At 31.5% G+C, this 14,342-nt stretch overlaps 1 protein-coding gene across 1 annotated transcript; it reads right to left on the bottom strand.

Moving 5' to 3' along the window:
• Positions 1 to 2,740: 2,740 nt before the first annotated feature.
• On the bottom strand, positions 2,741 to 11,400 carry LOC108970734 (signal transducer and transcription activator-like). Its single transcript, XM_018936273.1, has 12 exons — positions 11,206 to 11,400; positions 6,267 to 6,912; positions 6,122 to 6,207; positions 5,362 to 5,488; positions 5,185 to 5,302; positions 4,431 to 4,650; positions 4,111 to 4,368; positions 3,830 to 4,015; positions 3,429 to 3,522; positions 3,291 to 3,370; positions 3,190 to 3,220; positions 2,741 to 3,004 (listed from the first exon to the last, which is right to left on the bottom strand). The coding sequence occupies exons 2-12, from the start codon at positions 6,833 to 6,835 to the stop codon at positions 2,893 to 2,895; spliced, it is 1,881 nt and encodes a 626-aa protein (XP_018791818.1). The 5' UTR covers positions 6,836 to 6,912; positions 11,206 to 11,400; the 3' UTR covers positions 2,741 to 2,892.
• Positions 11,401 to 14,342: the final 2,942 nt, after the last annotated feature.

Below are 14,342 nucleotides of genomic sequence, written 5' to 3'. Positions count from 1 at the left end.
CATGCATGTTTATGAATTAATTGCGCTTGGAGTACAATTCTCTAGACTGTTCACCGCCCACCATAACACAAAACTTGCACTAAGCACCACATGTACGCTGTGCATTTGTATAATGCATAAATTAGCGAATAACATTAATATGTCTATGTCTATTAATAATAAGTTAGAGAACGAGTCTCACACAGCGAGAAAATAACAGCAAAAGAAAATCAACCGTAATAAATGAATGGAAATGATAGACAAGAATTGTGGGCAAACCGGGTATTGAAAAATAAATTTCGCAATGAAATGAAAATATTGGAAACGAACGAATGTGAAACGAGCAATGGCGCTAAACGAAAAAATAATAATAATTGATTATTGATTTCACAGGAAAAAGGTTAGAGCGCAAATATTACCATCAAATATATAGAAGACAGGCATACACACAAACATGCAATCAAACCATAAATATTTTTTGATATTTATTTAAGTTTGCTTAAGTTTATATGCATATAAGGGGTTTATATACATATATATGTTTATTTATAGACCAATTTTGAATGTATTTATTTTAGTGTTCTTGTTGGAGTAGCAACAATTTATAATTTCAGTTTTCAAACAACTTAGCCGTTTTTTCTAATATTTATATTAGATTGAAATTACATTCAAACAGAAAAAATTATTAAATCAAAAAATGATTTAGTTTAGTTACTTCCTTTTTGTTTTAACAGCCTTGGTTTTGGTTGAAAATGACTGGCACATTGCTTTTAAGAAAACCGGAGACATTAAATCATTATATCTTTTGGAAATTTCAAAGTCTTAATAGAGTTTTTTTTTTGTAAAAAAGTTTGACTTGAAGTTAGTTTTAACTCAACAAAAGTTAACGCCTCAGAGTTTGTGTGTTAACTCGTAGAGAAGAAGAACAGCAAAAATATATCAAAGAATCAAAATTATGTACATATATTTTATAACATATAATATCAAAAAGCAAAATTCATCCAACACAGAGTCGTTTTTTTTACTCAGTAAACTTACATATCCAAATAGTCTTCATTTTTTTATTTTGCGAATTTATACTCAATATCGAATTATTCGCCTTGAATGTCGAAATTATCCCATGTCATATCGAATCAAAGGATTTTCGAAAATATAATAATAATTTATTTCCAAGAATACTGTTGTCATTTTAATTAGTTACTCTTTGTTAATTATTATAAATAATTTAAATAGCAAAATGAAACTTCGCCATTTATAATATACATACATACATATGTACAGACGCGCCATGACTTTGCAATAGACGAAGTTGTCTTTCGGAAAATATATCGGCAATTAAAAATAATTACTTCAGAGGTTAATATAAATACGTCCAAGCACATAAAATTGATTAATTGTATAAATGATATTTGTATACACATCTGTATGTATAAGTTTCAATAATTTGTAAAGTTTTGTTTTTGTTTTGTTGGTATTAAATGTTGAAATTACAAATTTTCAATTTTTCACATGGCATTTGAAGAAGCGGCGGAAACTAGTACTGTCAGATGAATTGAATTATGATAACAGTTTACTCAGGATTTATTAGTTTAAATACAATAATATTTTCTATGGAAAGTTTTTTGGGTATATTAAAAAAATATTTGTTCTAAAGTTATTAATTCTTTCGCTACATTAGAATTAAGCATTTGATAACCAACATCAATGATTAACAATCTATTAGAAAGAAATGTATGCAGATAGAAAATGGGAACTACTTATTAAATTTTTCAAAATACTGGTAACACAGTCCAAACGCTTTGTCAAGTTTCCGCCGCCATTTCATACGTCAAACGTATGCTTCCGATGCTCGTGGTAATGAGTGAAAATAGTGAATTTTGAATTTTTTAAGTCTATAACTGTTTATGTATTCGAGTGTCTATCTATATGTAAATAAAAGCTGCATATCTACACACTAATAAATACAAAGTGAATGTTTCTTCAGATTGTAAGATAGTTTCCAGTTTGAAAAAAGCTTCTTCGCCATTTACACTAAATTACATCAGTTGTACAGGTAAAGCGTTAAAATCTTTTAATACTTTATTACGTTGAATTTGAAAATAAGGATTGTACTTTTGAGTTAAGGTATATTTGAAAACAATTTAACATTTTATGAGTTACGCGCGACAGCACAAAACAAAAGGTTCTCCACTACAACAGTGATTCCGGTCTTCTTCGTAACCTAAAACAAAATTCTTAGAAGATATTGTCCAAGCAATGACTTGAGGTTAAAAAAAGATGTGTTTTATCCAAAATTTTCATCGTTTTCGCCTTTGGTAGGTCATTATACACAGAACATGTAGAGCTGAACGAGCTGAGAAATTATTCAAGCAGATTTGAAAAATATAGTTTTGAGATAAACTAAAAGCTCTTTGACCTACCTACCGACACTTTAGAAGGATGTAACTGAAAACTTTTGTTTTTAATTTCACACTTAGAATGTAAAAGATTCTTCCTAAATATCAGATTATGTATAATCATTAAATGATGGATTAAATAAGCGAGTTAATATAATTGATTGCACTTTTTATTAATAATATATATAGTACAAAAATATATATGTTAATAAGCACTAATAAAAAAAAAGAAAATAATTACAAAACTGGCTAGTACACAAGTATAATCGATATGTTTTTTAAACATATACGGTAGTGATAAAAAAATTATAAAATGTACAAGTATTTACGTTATAAAATATATAGAAACTTATTATATGTATAAGATTTAAAGCTAACAACAAGTATTTTTCATAAATAGTATTTTGCAAATTTACTCATGAAAAACTGTTAACAATTTCTAATATCTATCTATTTGATAATATCTGTGTACCTGTATATACATATATATAGTTATATGAAGATCCTTATATGGAGTTCAAACTCCAATCATTGATGATCCAGGGGACATAATTTCGCTTAAGGAAAAGTCATCTGTCGATGCTGTTGAATATGCGGTATCCCAGTCCTGCCATTCAATGCGATTGAAACTATTGACAGTAACACATAAAAGTATTTGCATATAGTTAAATTAAAAAGTAAAAATATGTTCATTTTTTTATATTGATACATAAATTTTTCCTGTATGGGAATGTATTCGGGATCTTATTCAAATGTGGTTATCAAAACACATGCAATCTTAGTTAGATGATGGAAAATTGTATAATCAACTCACGTTTGGTGATTGAAGATATTCAATTCATTTTCTGTAATAGTTTAACAGTATATATTTCAATATACATTTTATATATAATTTTTAATAAAGAAATATTTTACCAAGTTGTTCGATTGGGAAACTGTGCATATTCTGCATGCTGGTATTGTCTGCAACAGTAGCTTCAGGAAGTTGTGGCGAACTAGGGTAAGATTAAAGAATTAGTTTATGTACTTTTCGTATTTATATAAGGCATTTACGTTTGCTGGTCATTAGAAGAGGCGGGCTCAATTTGCACTTTTATTATAGAGTCTACATAACCACCTTCTTCAGATTTTGCTTTAGTTGCTGAAACTATGAAAAAAATTTAAATTCAATCTATGTATATATACATTATATATTTTTTAATATAAAATATTTTTTCTTATTGAAAAAAATAAATAATAGTAAGAAATTGGTTCAGACAGCCTGCCCAGAAGAAGCCAGAACTGTGGTAAATGATGGAGAAATGTATAAGAATTGTACCTATTGCGACTATAACTTCTCTCGCGTCGTAAGTTGGATAAATTGCGTATTTTTTTATTTTATTTTATTGAGTTTTTTTTTAGATAAAAGTTTTGCATAATCATATCTATATAGTATTCAGAATCCGCATAATTACCATTGTGCTTTGTGGGTGAATTAGAGAAAGCAACATTGCTGGGCATCATGGTGGGATATACAACCTTTAAAACATCCAAATCTCCTATACTATTAGCCAGGGAGCGTATTTGAAAATGTACGCAAGTCCACGGCGCCAAAAATATTATGTTCCCACAGTAGTCGCGATAGGCAATAGTTATTCCACCTAAAATTTATGAGTTCAAATTACGCATTCAATATACATATATGTGTGTATGTATGTATGCCTGTATGTCTGGATTTATATGCAAGCATTATTACCTTTTTGACTATCCGAGAAGCGAAGTAGGAAAGTCCCCATGGGTTGTTGCGACAATATTTCCTTGGTTCTAAGCTTACTTATAAATCCGACAATATGTCCCTCCTGCCATATTTGCCTGAAATGCGCCTTTGTCAATTTCATTATGCCATAGAACCAATCCCAAAATGTAATGCCACAGTCAGGCAACTTATCTTTGCAGAATTGTGAATAACTTATATACTCGTTAGGCTGAACAGCTTCACCTACAAGTTTTTTGTCTGCCAATTCAAATGAGGTTTCATTTTAAGAAATTATGTATAATTCGATTGTTTCAACTTACGAAGAACTTCCAAATTTTCTGCAGTCAATTGACGACCTGTATAGTAGGCGAATCGCAAATTTAATGTCTCCAACAGTTTAATATAATGTACTCGCTCTGGCACTTTAAATGGTTCACGTTCAATTTCGGAGAACGCATTATCCCAGGTAATTGTGGCCCAGCCCTTTGATGCCTGATTATCGTGTACCACAACAACTATGGGTAGACTGAGTGCCCAACACTAAATATAAAATGAAGATGCAATTACAAAGGTAACTTTTGCTAATGAAAATCATACACAGTTTTGTAAAATTTGAGTGAAAACAAAAATGATATTCGCTTTAGCTTTACTATTCTGCTCGAAATAGCCTGTTTTTGGGTCAAGTAGAAAAATTGTCAAGCTCTTAACGCGATACTTTTCCCAAGTAATAATGTATTTTTTGGTGTTAAATTGTGCAAATAATTAAATAAATAAAGCAAGCGAGCAAAGTGTGTATGTCGCTGCTTAGAAATCATTGGAACCTCGCCTACCTCTCTCATGGTCAATTTCCTTCACATTTTAAACGATTGTGTTGTCACTTGAGACTAACTCTCTTACGACCCTCCTTGATCCTAGGGTACTTGCGTAAACACTCGTAACATATTCGTGAAGTTTTAATAATTACGAAAATGCATCATTTCAAATACATTTTTTTCTTAAATGAAAATGCTTTAAACACTCCCATGCTTATTACTTAGGTATTAATTGTACATACATTCACTTTGGCAAACTTACATTTATCGCATATCCCTTATATATCGCGGTTGTGTAAAAGAGCAAAGCGTATTTGCCGTCTGCAACAATTTCGGAACCCTTCTTCACGGAGCGTTTGTTGTCGTGGATTACAAGATTTCTGTAATAAACACATAATAATTTAACTTAGAAAATTAATATTCTGTATTGTGTTCGTACGAAAAATTTGCTGAAAAACTCCTATTACTGGCATCGAATTCCATTTGGCACTCATTTCCTGTCATTTTGCCATTGCACTCTGGTGGCATATGAATATTCTCAATTGTAAGTCGTTTTGCTAGAGCCTCTAAAAATATTGTGAAATAAGAAATTCATTACTTCAAGTTCGTACGTACATATAATATTTAAATTGTATACTGAATGCAAAATTATTGTAAACGAAATTACGACAGTTTTATTTGGTTACTTTTTCTGAATTTACTTTGACAGAAAAGTATATTGTTTACAAGGAAAAGTACATTGTGTAGTTTGGAAGTTTGATAGAACGGACCGTTTCTGACGTTGAATTTTTGAATCTATAATATGTATTCCTAGATAAGTATGTATGTTTTCAGTAGTCATAAATAGAACTGATGATATCGAATTAAAATGGATAGAGAATGGGAAGAATTATATTCTATTATCAAAATCATCGCAGTCATGATTTTCTATCTTGGGCTCAGCCAAACTAAATATTTAGAAATTGTAAATATAATAATTATGTCGAAATGGCTAAAGAAGAAAGAAATAAGGTGAAATGTATCCTTCATCTAGCCAAAAGTATGGTGAACTCTTCATATTTTATAAGAATATTTATTATTTTGTAAGATCTACGATAAAAGCTATCCCACTACGTTAAAATATGTAGTTATTGTATATAAGATATGATTAAAGAAACCCGATATTAACTCCATGTAAAAAACACACATTACAATTTTACCTGAGAGTATTTCACATTTTACAACTGGTTTGCTCAAATTAATGCCCAATTTATCACCGATCAACCAGCGCACAGTTGCTTGAAGTCTGAAAGTTTATGGGACTTTAATAAAATTTTTATTTATTGTTTAACAACATTTACTTACTTGGAACCCTTTTTCTTCACTTGTGGCGGTTGCTTTTCGACGATGAATGTTGAAAAGATGAGTATGTTATGTAAGGTCTGTGCATGTGTCAAGAACTCATTAAGTGTTGGGTCATCTCCAAAATGCAGCAGATTACTTATAAATAATGTAATGTCTGCCATGCGATCCATTAAGGACTCCACAACATATTGTATACCATCTAAATAGGTTGGGAACGGTGCACCATTGCCAGCAAAGGCCTGCTTTCGTTGCCACACTTTCAATGCAACGATCAGCTGGTCCTGAATGACACCATATTCTCTAAGTAGAATACCCACATTCATAATTAAACCATTTTTGCGCTCTGTTAACGATAATGTGTCTGTTGAGGGAATATGCAGTGGTTCCAAGCCGCTTTGGTAGCCATTAAAAAAATCGTTGGCGATGATTTGATCGTTTTGAAATGCCAAAAGTGTTGTGCGCATTTGTGCGGTGCCATCGGATAAACTTCGTAAACTTGCATATAACGGCATTAAATCATCGTCCGCCAATGGCGGCAACATCACACCATTTCCAGGTGGCATACTCATATTTACGTCCTGGTGGCTTTTTAGAAGTTTAGCCCTAGCATTTACAAACAAGAGCTCGGTAACCTCCGAATTTAAAGCTGTAAACATTATGTAAACAATTGAGCTCGTAAAATTCGGAAATTTCTATTCTATTGCATTTGAAGTATGTATATGAATGTGATATATACTTTTTAGGTATAAATGTGTCGAGATACTTATTTTTTACGCTTCACAAAGATGTTTGATAGCAAAAATAGCATAAACCTATATTTTTTTCCTGAATACTGTTTTGCAGCAAAAAAAAAAATAACGTTTTTGTTTTAGGGATATTTGTGGTTTCTTGAATGACTTCAAAGATTTTTAGTGTTAAATACAATATTTGCGCTATCTCTTTATTCTGTCTTGAATGCTGTTCCCATTCAAGGGATCGGTCAGGTTCAAGCTAAGCTTCGGCGTTTAATTGTAAAAAGCAAACAAAAGATTATTTATTAGTTTTCAATTTTTTTTTTCGTTTTTTTTTTTTTTTTTGTGTTTTATAATCACAAACGTTACGTACATCGAGGTAAGGCAGCAAAACTAAATCACAAACTAAGAACAATAATTGTGGAACAAACTGCTCAGCGGTCATTCCTGTGTCCGCACGAAATCAGTAGAATTCAGAATGTACCATACGATCCATACGATAGTAAATTACTCTTTGCATCGAATCGGCCCGGATGGTGAGGTTAAATAACTATTGAACCGCCATTGTAATATAGTAAGAAAGCAACAACTTTTTACGATTAAAAACGAGGAAAAGAAACACAATTTTAAGCAACCAAATGTAGAGCTTCAAATCAATAAATAAAATGGGCCGTAAAGCTCGACTCGATTCTGTTATGGTTGTATGTCAACTAAGGAAGTCTGGGTAGTCAAATATTTACTGATAGCATAATAATAATAATCCATGTCTGCTCATTTTTATAGAAATTAACTTTTCCTGCAGCTTCGTTCGCATTGAATTCTTTGAATAAATGTCAAAGATTATTAACATTAGCAAATAAAAAATTTCATGTGTATGTATGTAATATGTATGCGAATATTAATAATTGTCGCGATAATCAAGTTCTTAGTGGTGGGGTTAACCTTTTTTTTTTTGTCTGATTGATGCTTTATTGATGCATATCGGCCGAAACAAATATTTTCAACTTATGAAATTTATTGTACAAACAGAAATCAAATTTAAATTTCTTGAATTGTAATTTATTTCATCGAATTTAATTGCAAAATCGAAATTCCAAATTTCGTTAGAATATCTTGTTAAATGAATGAGTTCTCCATATGCTATGTTCTTCATAGTATGTAAGAATTTGATTTTGATCGTTTAGTTTACACGAACGCTACATGATATACATAGTTCGATGATCCAACCTGAACACTTTCTTCGGAAATTGTAATGTTGCCTGGGCTCATAATCCTTGCCAAATGTCATGAAGATATCTTTTAAAATAAAAAAATGTTTTCTGCACAGTTAGTATATCAGCTAAAGTGGCCCGATCTTAAGAATTTGCCAGGAGAGTATAGGATTGCCTTGGACAAGAACTTTCTTTTGATCGTTCAGTTTGTATGGATACTATATGTTATATAGGGTTTATCCGCAAAGTAATAGGACAGATTTTCTTCCGCCGTGATTGTGCTTCTGAGCGTGTGCGCACCGACTGGATTCGGTAGAGGGCGTTCCTAGCTAACGAACGAGCGGCTAGTCAGTTGTCTCCGAGCACGTGGAGAGTTAGGACAAACATTATAACGCGACATGTTTCTGTGAGTGCTGCAAGCCGAAAGCGCAGTATTCGATAGAGCAGAAGAACGCGTTTAAATTCTGTGTGAAATTCGGTAAATCTGCGACAGAGACGTTTTATATGATCAAGCAGGCTTACCCAGTGGTGTGTTTCGATGGCCTCAGGCCTTTTTGGATAGCCGGGAAGAGGTCGCTGATGAATAAGCATATTCAAAGTGAAAACGATGCTCATTGTCTTTTTTGATATCGTCCCCCTTGACGTCGCCAAGTTTTACGTGGAAGTCCTCAACAGACTAAAGACAACAGACGAAGATGCAATCGGGTCCGACAAGACATTGCATCCGATTGGAAGTTGCACCACGACAACGTCCCGGCTCACACCGCCTTTCTTGTGAACAGCTACCTAAACAAGGCCAACTTTCCAATGCTCCCGCAGCTGCCCTACAACCCAGATGTGGCCCCCAGGACTTTTTTGTTTCGTTGCCTGAAAAGGTCGATGAAAGGTAGACGGAGCCTAATTTTAAATTTTTTAAAGTATTGTAACGATTAGTTTAATAATTTGTGTTTTATTCAAGCCAATTGCTTTCCTGACAAACCCTGTAGTGTTCTGATATCGGTGAGGTAGAGGGAAAAGAACGTGTGCAAATCATCAGATCGAGATCTCAAAAGACTGAAAGACTAGTTCGCGTATATACGGACAAACAGACGAATATGGCTAAATTGACTAAACTCGTCAGGTTGCGCATTTATGTACATACATACGTGTATGTAAAAAGTTAATATTATATTTATTAAAAAATGTTGTTTATAATTAAGTTCAAATTAATTGGACAATGAATGAATGAATTGAAAAATATATGATCAGCTGCGTTTGCCAACTTCTTCGCTAACTGTCTTTTGCCAACTGTATTTGCCAACTCTCGCTACTCCTTGAGATGTGAAGTTGGTTGCTGCTTGCCAGCATCACATAAGGTGTTGCCTACATTACATATATTTCATATAGAACCACCAACGTTTTCTTCCGGATATTACAAACTTTAGGACAAACTTAATATAGCCTGTTGAATTTTTTATTATTTTAATTATGCACTCCTTATTTAAATATCCATTAATTATTTTAGAATATTGATTGATAAATTAACATAACGTTATGCGAGACTACTTTTAAAGAGCCAAAAAATATTCTTAAACAACAAAAATACACATCATAAAAATATTCCAGACAAGCATTAAAAATATATGTATGTACATATGTGTGACTGTTGCTGTAGATTTCTTGCGAATTTCACAGGAAAGCGACTCGTCATACATATGTAGGTATTGCTGGTGAGCACAGACACACACACACATCATGCACACCACACGATAAGAATATGAAATGTTTATAAATATTTGTTAGTTTTGCATCCAGTGAGACTCTTGGGCACAAAATACACAAATTCGTGGTGCAATCCTCTTTCTTATATTTATTTATTCAGTTAGATATGTCTACGTATGGTTAATGTTTATAACAACCATGCCCACGCCTAAATATATAGGATATTTAAGTAATATTACTTGCATTCATATTTGCGATTGGGACTTTGATAGCCGTTGAAGCTAAGCAATAATTATTATATGTACATATGTATGTGTATGATATGATTTAAAAATTATTAAAAATCACATTATATTTCGATTATACACTGTTATTCATTTTAATATTATATACATATTTACATACATGTAGGTACATTTGAACAATATATCGTCACCTAAATTGTAAAACAACGTAACATCACTTTTCATAAGTTTACGAGCGATAATATAATAGAAACCATTCCTATTGAAATAAAATTTAAGTTTTGGATATAAATTTGTTATATATTGGTTATATAACACTTTTGTATGTACATATATGAAAACAACACCTGAGTTTTGGTTATAAAATGGTTATATATTGATTATTATATCTGACAGCATTTTCTAATTATTATTTTTTCATATTGAAAGAAGTTTGAGTTTTGGTTATGCATAGTACATATATTGGTTATCAAACACTCATATTGAAACAAAATTTTGGTTATAAAATGGTTATCATATCTGAAAACGATTTCCACGATTTTTTTCCAAGATACATTGTTTTGCATTTTAAGCGGCGATATGTACATATGTATGTATGTATTATATGTATTTATGTACGCAACATTGCTTAAAGTCGCTGCCGATTACATTCAATCTATTATAAAACAACTTTAATTAATGCATATATGTATGTACATTTTAATAGCTTTTAAACATGTACATACATACATATACATACATACATATATGTCTAAAAAATAATTTGATTTTGTTTTCACAATTTTTGGATTATTAATAACACATCCATGTATAATTTAATTGTGCACTTATTTTTTTAAGCGATAAGAATGAGCGGGGAAACATCGTATGAATCTCATGATTACAGGCATTTGTGGCAAATAATAATCAATTCATTTATATGCATGTATACGCATACCACAAAATTGAACTTCTACAATTCAAGTTTTGACTATACTATATGCATAAACTGCATTGCAATTATTTACATTCATACGTTCATATATAAAATACCCCACAGTAGTCAACTCACTTTGTAATACTACTAATAACTATTATGAGCAAGTTTAATTTTATTTTAACACTATTAAGATTGTTTACTAAGTAGTTGTGATTAGCTAGCACATAAAAAGATCTATAAGAATATATATATATTTTTTTTAAGTAATGCGCGCTAAATTAGCGCTCTTTATTCACTGAATGAACGTCCGATAATCACTGTGCGATGGCCACTGCCGGCTCTAAATAAATAATAGTAGAATGCTAAGCACTTTCGACTAGCAGTAAGAATATCCCAGGGTAGTATTGAAATGTAATGCCACACTCAACAGAAAAATATGCGCATTTATTTAAATATGGAGTACGTTTTTCTATCAAAAGATTGTGGCGTTATACGATATACAGTTAAAATTTTCAAAAACTATATTTTTTTCAATATTATTTTATTAAAATTTAAAAAGACGTTTGAGAGTGCTTGGAAGTACATTTAAAACTTTAAACACGTTTGTCTCAAAATGGTGTTTTCAAAGTCGGTAACCAACATTACTCCAAAACGGCCAAGCCGATTAGTATCAAATTTTAACCCGATCTTCTTAAATATATTTTTTAGTAATAAGTCCAAAAATTTTTCTCGCAGATAAATATTTTCTTATAAACAATTTGAGATCGAAATTTTGGTCATAAATCGGTTTTGTTTTTTTTGAGAAACCACAATTTTATCAAATAATTCTATTTTGCTCATTCCTTCGATTAATTTAAGATTTAACATTACTTTAACTAAATTTGTTTGGTTTTTTTAATTTCAAAGAATAAAGTTCAGAGTTATAGTTGTCGCCGCAAAACGTCTGTTTTAAGAGGAGCACCCAGAGATCAGCTGTACTTCCTTTCCAAACTAAACACAAATATCTTTAAATACAGTTAAAAAATTTCTGGAAAAATCGTTTTTTCGTCCTTTTAACTGTGTATAACTCCTTAAGCCACCTACATACATACATACATACATACATACATACATATATCGTTAAAATATGGACTAACTTTGACAAGAACATATAACTGGGAGTAAAGAACAAGGAATCTTCTCGCAATTATTGAGCAAGTATTTGTATCTGTAAAAAATATAGAAATTTTCAAAAAAAATTATGACCACTCTGCCAATTTTCAGAATCACTTTGGATGGGTGACGCTGATTCTATGACAGCAGTGATGGCTACTCTGACAATCTCTTACAACATGTCACGGTGATTCCAGCAACTTGTGCTATCGGAAATAAAAAAAACGGTACCCGAAATTTGCTAGTAAAGGACGTACGTGTTTTAAACTTTATATCAAATTTACGCTAAATGGCGAATCTGTAAAAATCACGTATCCATTTTTAGTTGAACAAATTAGTAGGAAACTTTTTACAAAAAAAAAAACAAAAATTACACCTTTAACAAAAATATCGTATATAGTTTAATTGGTAATGTAGCTGTGAAGCTACAGTTAAAATTTCAAGTGGGTGCCTGCGAAAGTGTCCGAGTTCCACCGTCGCACGATTTAAAAATGATGTTGAGTAAAAAACGATTATCAACTTTTAGTTTAACTGACTCACACAAGCGCTTCGACACTACATCCGAATTGTACAAATTATATTATTTCATTATTCTATCAATTGAAAAATTATTTTATGTTCTTATATTGTACTACGATATAATTCTTGTTGCTATTTCACTTAATCCTAGATTGCTCTTAGCCTTTAAACAGGGCACCCACAACCCACATATTAAGTTCTCACAAATATCACTTTTTTGCGATTTTTTCCCTAATCCTAAGTTGGTCTTATCCTTTAAAAAGGATAAAAAAACAACCCTCAAATTATATTCCCACAACATGTTACACAAGAGTGTAATAAAATTATTCATCTGACATCCAAAGTATATCGGGATTTATATACGGTTGTCAAAGTAATAATTACGACAATAATAATTGATTGCCGGATGTCGATCTTTACATTCGTTCAGTTTCCGCCTATCTGTGCAAGCGATCACTTGAGTTAACTTGGTAAGATTTTGAGAAATAGATTCTTTGGATTCCAATGAAAGTTGGTTTTTACAGAATTCAAAACTATTAAACGAATTGACAGGAGTAAACTTTATATATTAAATTTTTTAATAGATTCTCGTTCCAGAGTTTCTGTACTACTTTCCATAGAACTCCATCTTGAATTCTATTAGCCTTAATAGATAAACCAACCGTCACTATAGATAAAATAGAAAGTTAGCACAACAATCCATTAACAATATGCAACTTGAAAACATTTCTCTATTGTGAATTAAATATGCGGTGTGGCCACTCTCTCTTATTTGAGTAAAAAACTTGTTATTAAACAAAGCCTTCGCGTTATTTAAGAAACAGTTTTGCATGAAACACATTAAAATGTTTTAATCAAAATCCAAAAAGTTTATTTTATTGCTGTCATAATAGTAAATAATATATAGGGTCGCGTGTAGTTCATCATTAAGCGGCTGATAAGCGAAACCGCAACGGAACGGAAGTCAATGTTTGTATGTACACGCATACATACGTATAGGTGCACGGAATATGTTCTTTAAAAACATTTTGTTTTATCGTGATAAGAAAGATAAAGTTTATACATATTTAACAATATATAAAATTTAGAAAAAATTAAATTACATGCGATCTCCCATGACTGCAGTGATTACAGCCTAATCCGTGCATGAAACTTAAAATAAAAAAATCTCTACTATCAGATACCATACATTACCTATGGTAAAAAAAAAAATTAGAAATTCAAAATTGAAAAAAGAAAGAATTTTTCTCAAAATTTTGAACGTTTTTTGACAGTAAACAAATCACCATTGTAATTAGGGTTAAAATCGATATCAAACTGAATTGGAAAATTAACATTAACACAAGTAACTATTGAAACCTAACCTTGTTAAGATATAGTCTGATTAACTAACTAAGCTGGCTCAGGACGACGCTATTTTCATATTATTTCCTGTTTCAACATCCTAATTACTAGGGGCGGAAGATACTACATCTACCTATATCGACGTGTCCAAAATGGACTGTTGACATCTATGTTTCTATCCGTCTATCTCGTTCAACCAATATCTTCCAAGCGGATGTATTAGGTATAGAGAAGGCCTGTATAATTCTATTGAA

The sequence above is a fragment of the Bactrocera latifrons genome, unplaced genomic scaffold (assembly GCF_001853355.1).
Source record: "Bactrocera latifrons isolate USDA-ARS-PBARC rearing strain unplaced genomic scaffold, ASM185335v1 scaffold_107, whole genome shotgun sequence".
Classification (NCBI taxonomy): domain Eukaryota; kingdom Metazoa; phylum Arthropoda; class Insecta; order Diptera; family Tephritidae; genus Bactrocera; species Bactrocera latifrons.
Note: the sequence above shows the minus strand (reverse complement) of the source record. Positions and strands in the feature narration are given on the sequence as shown.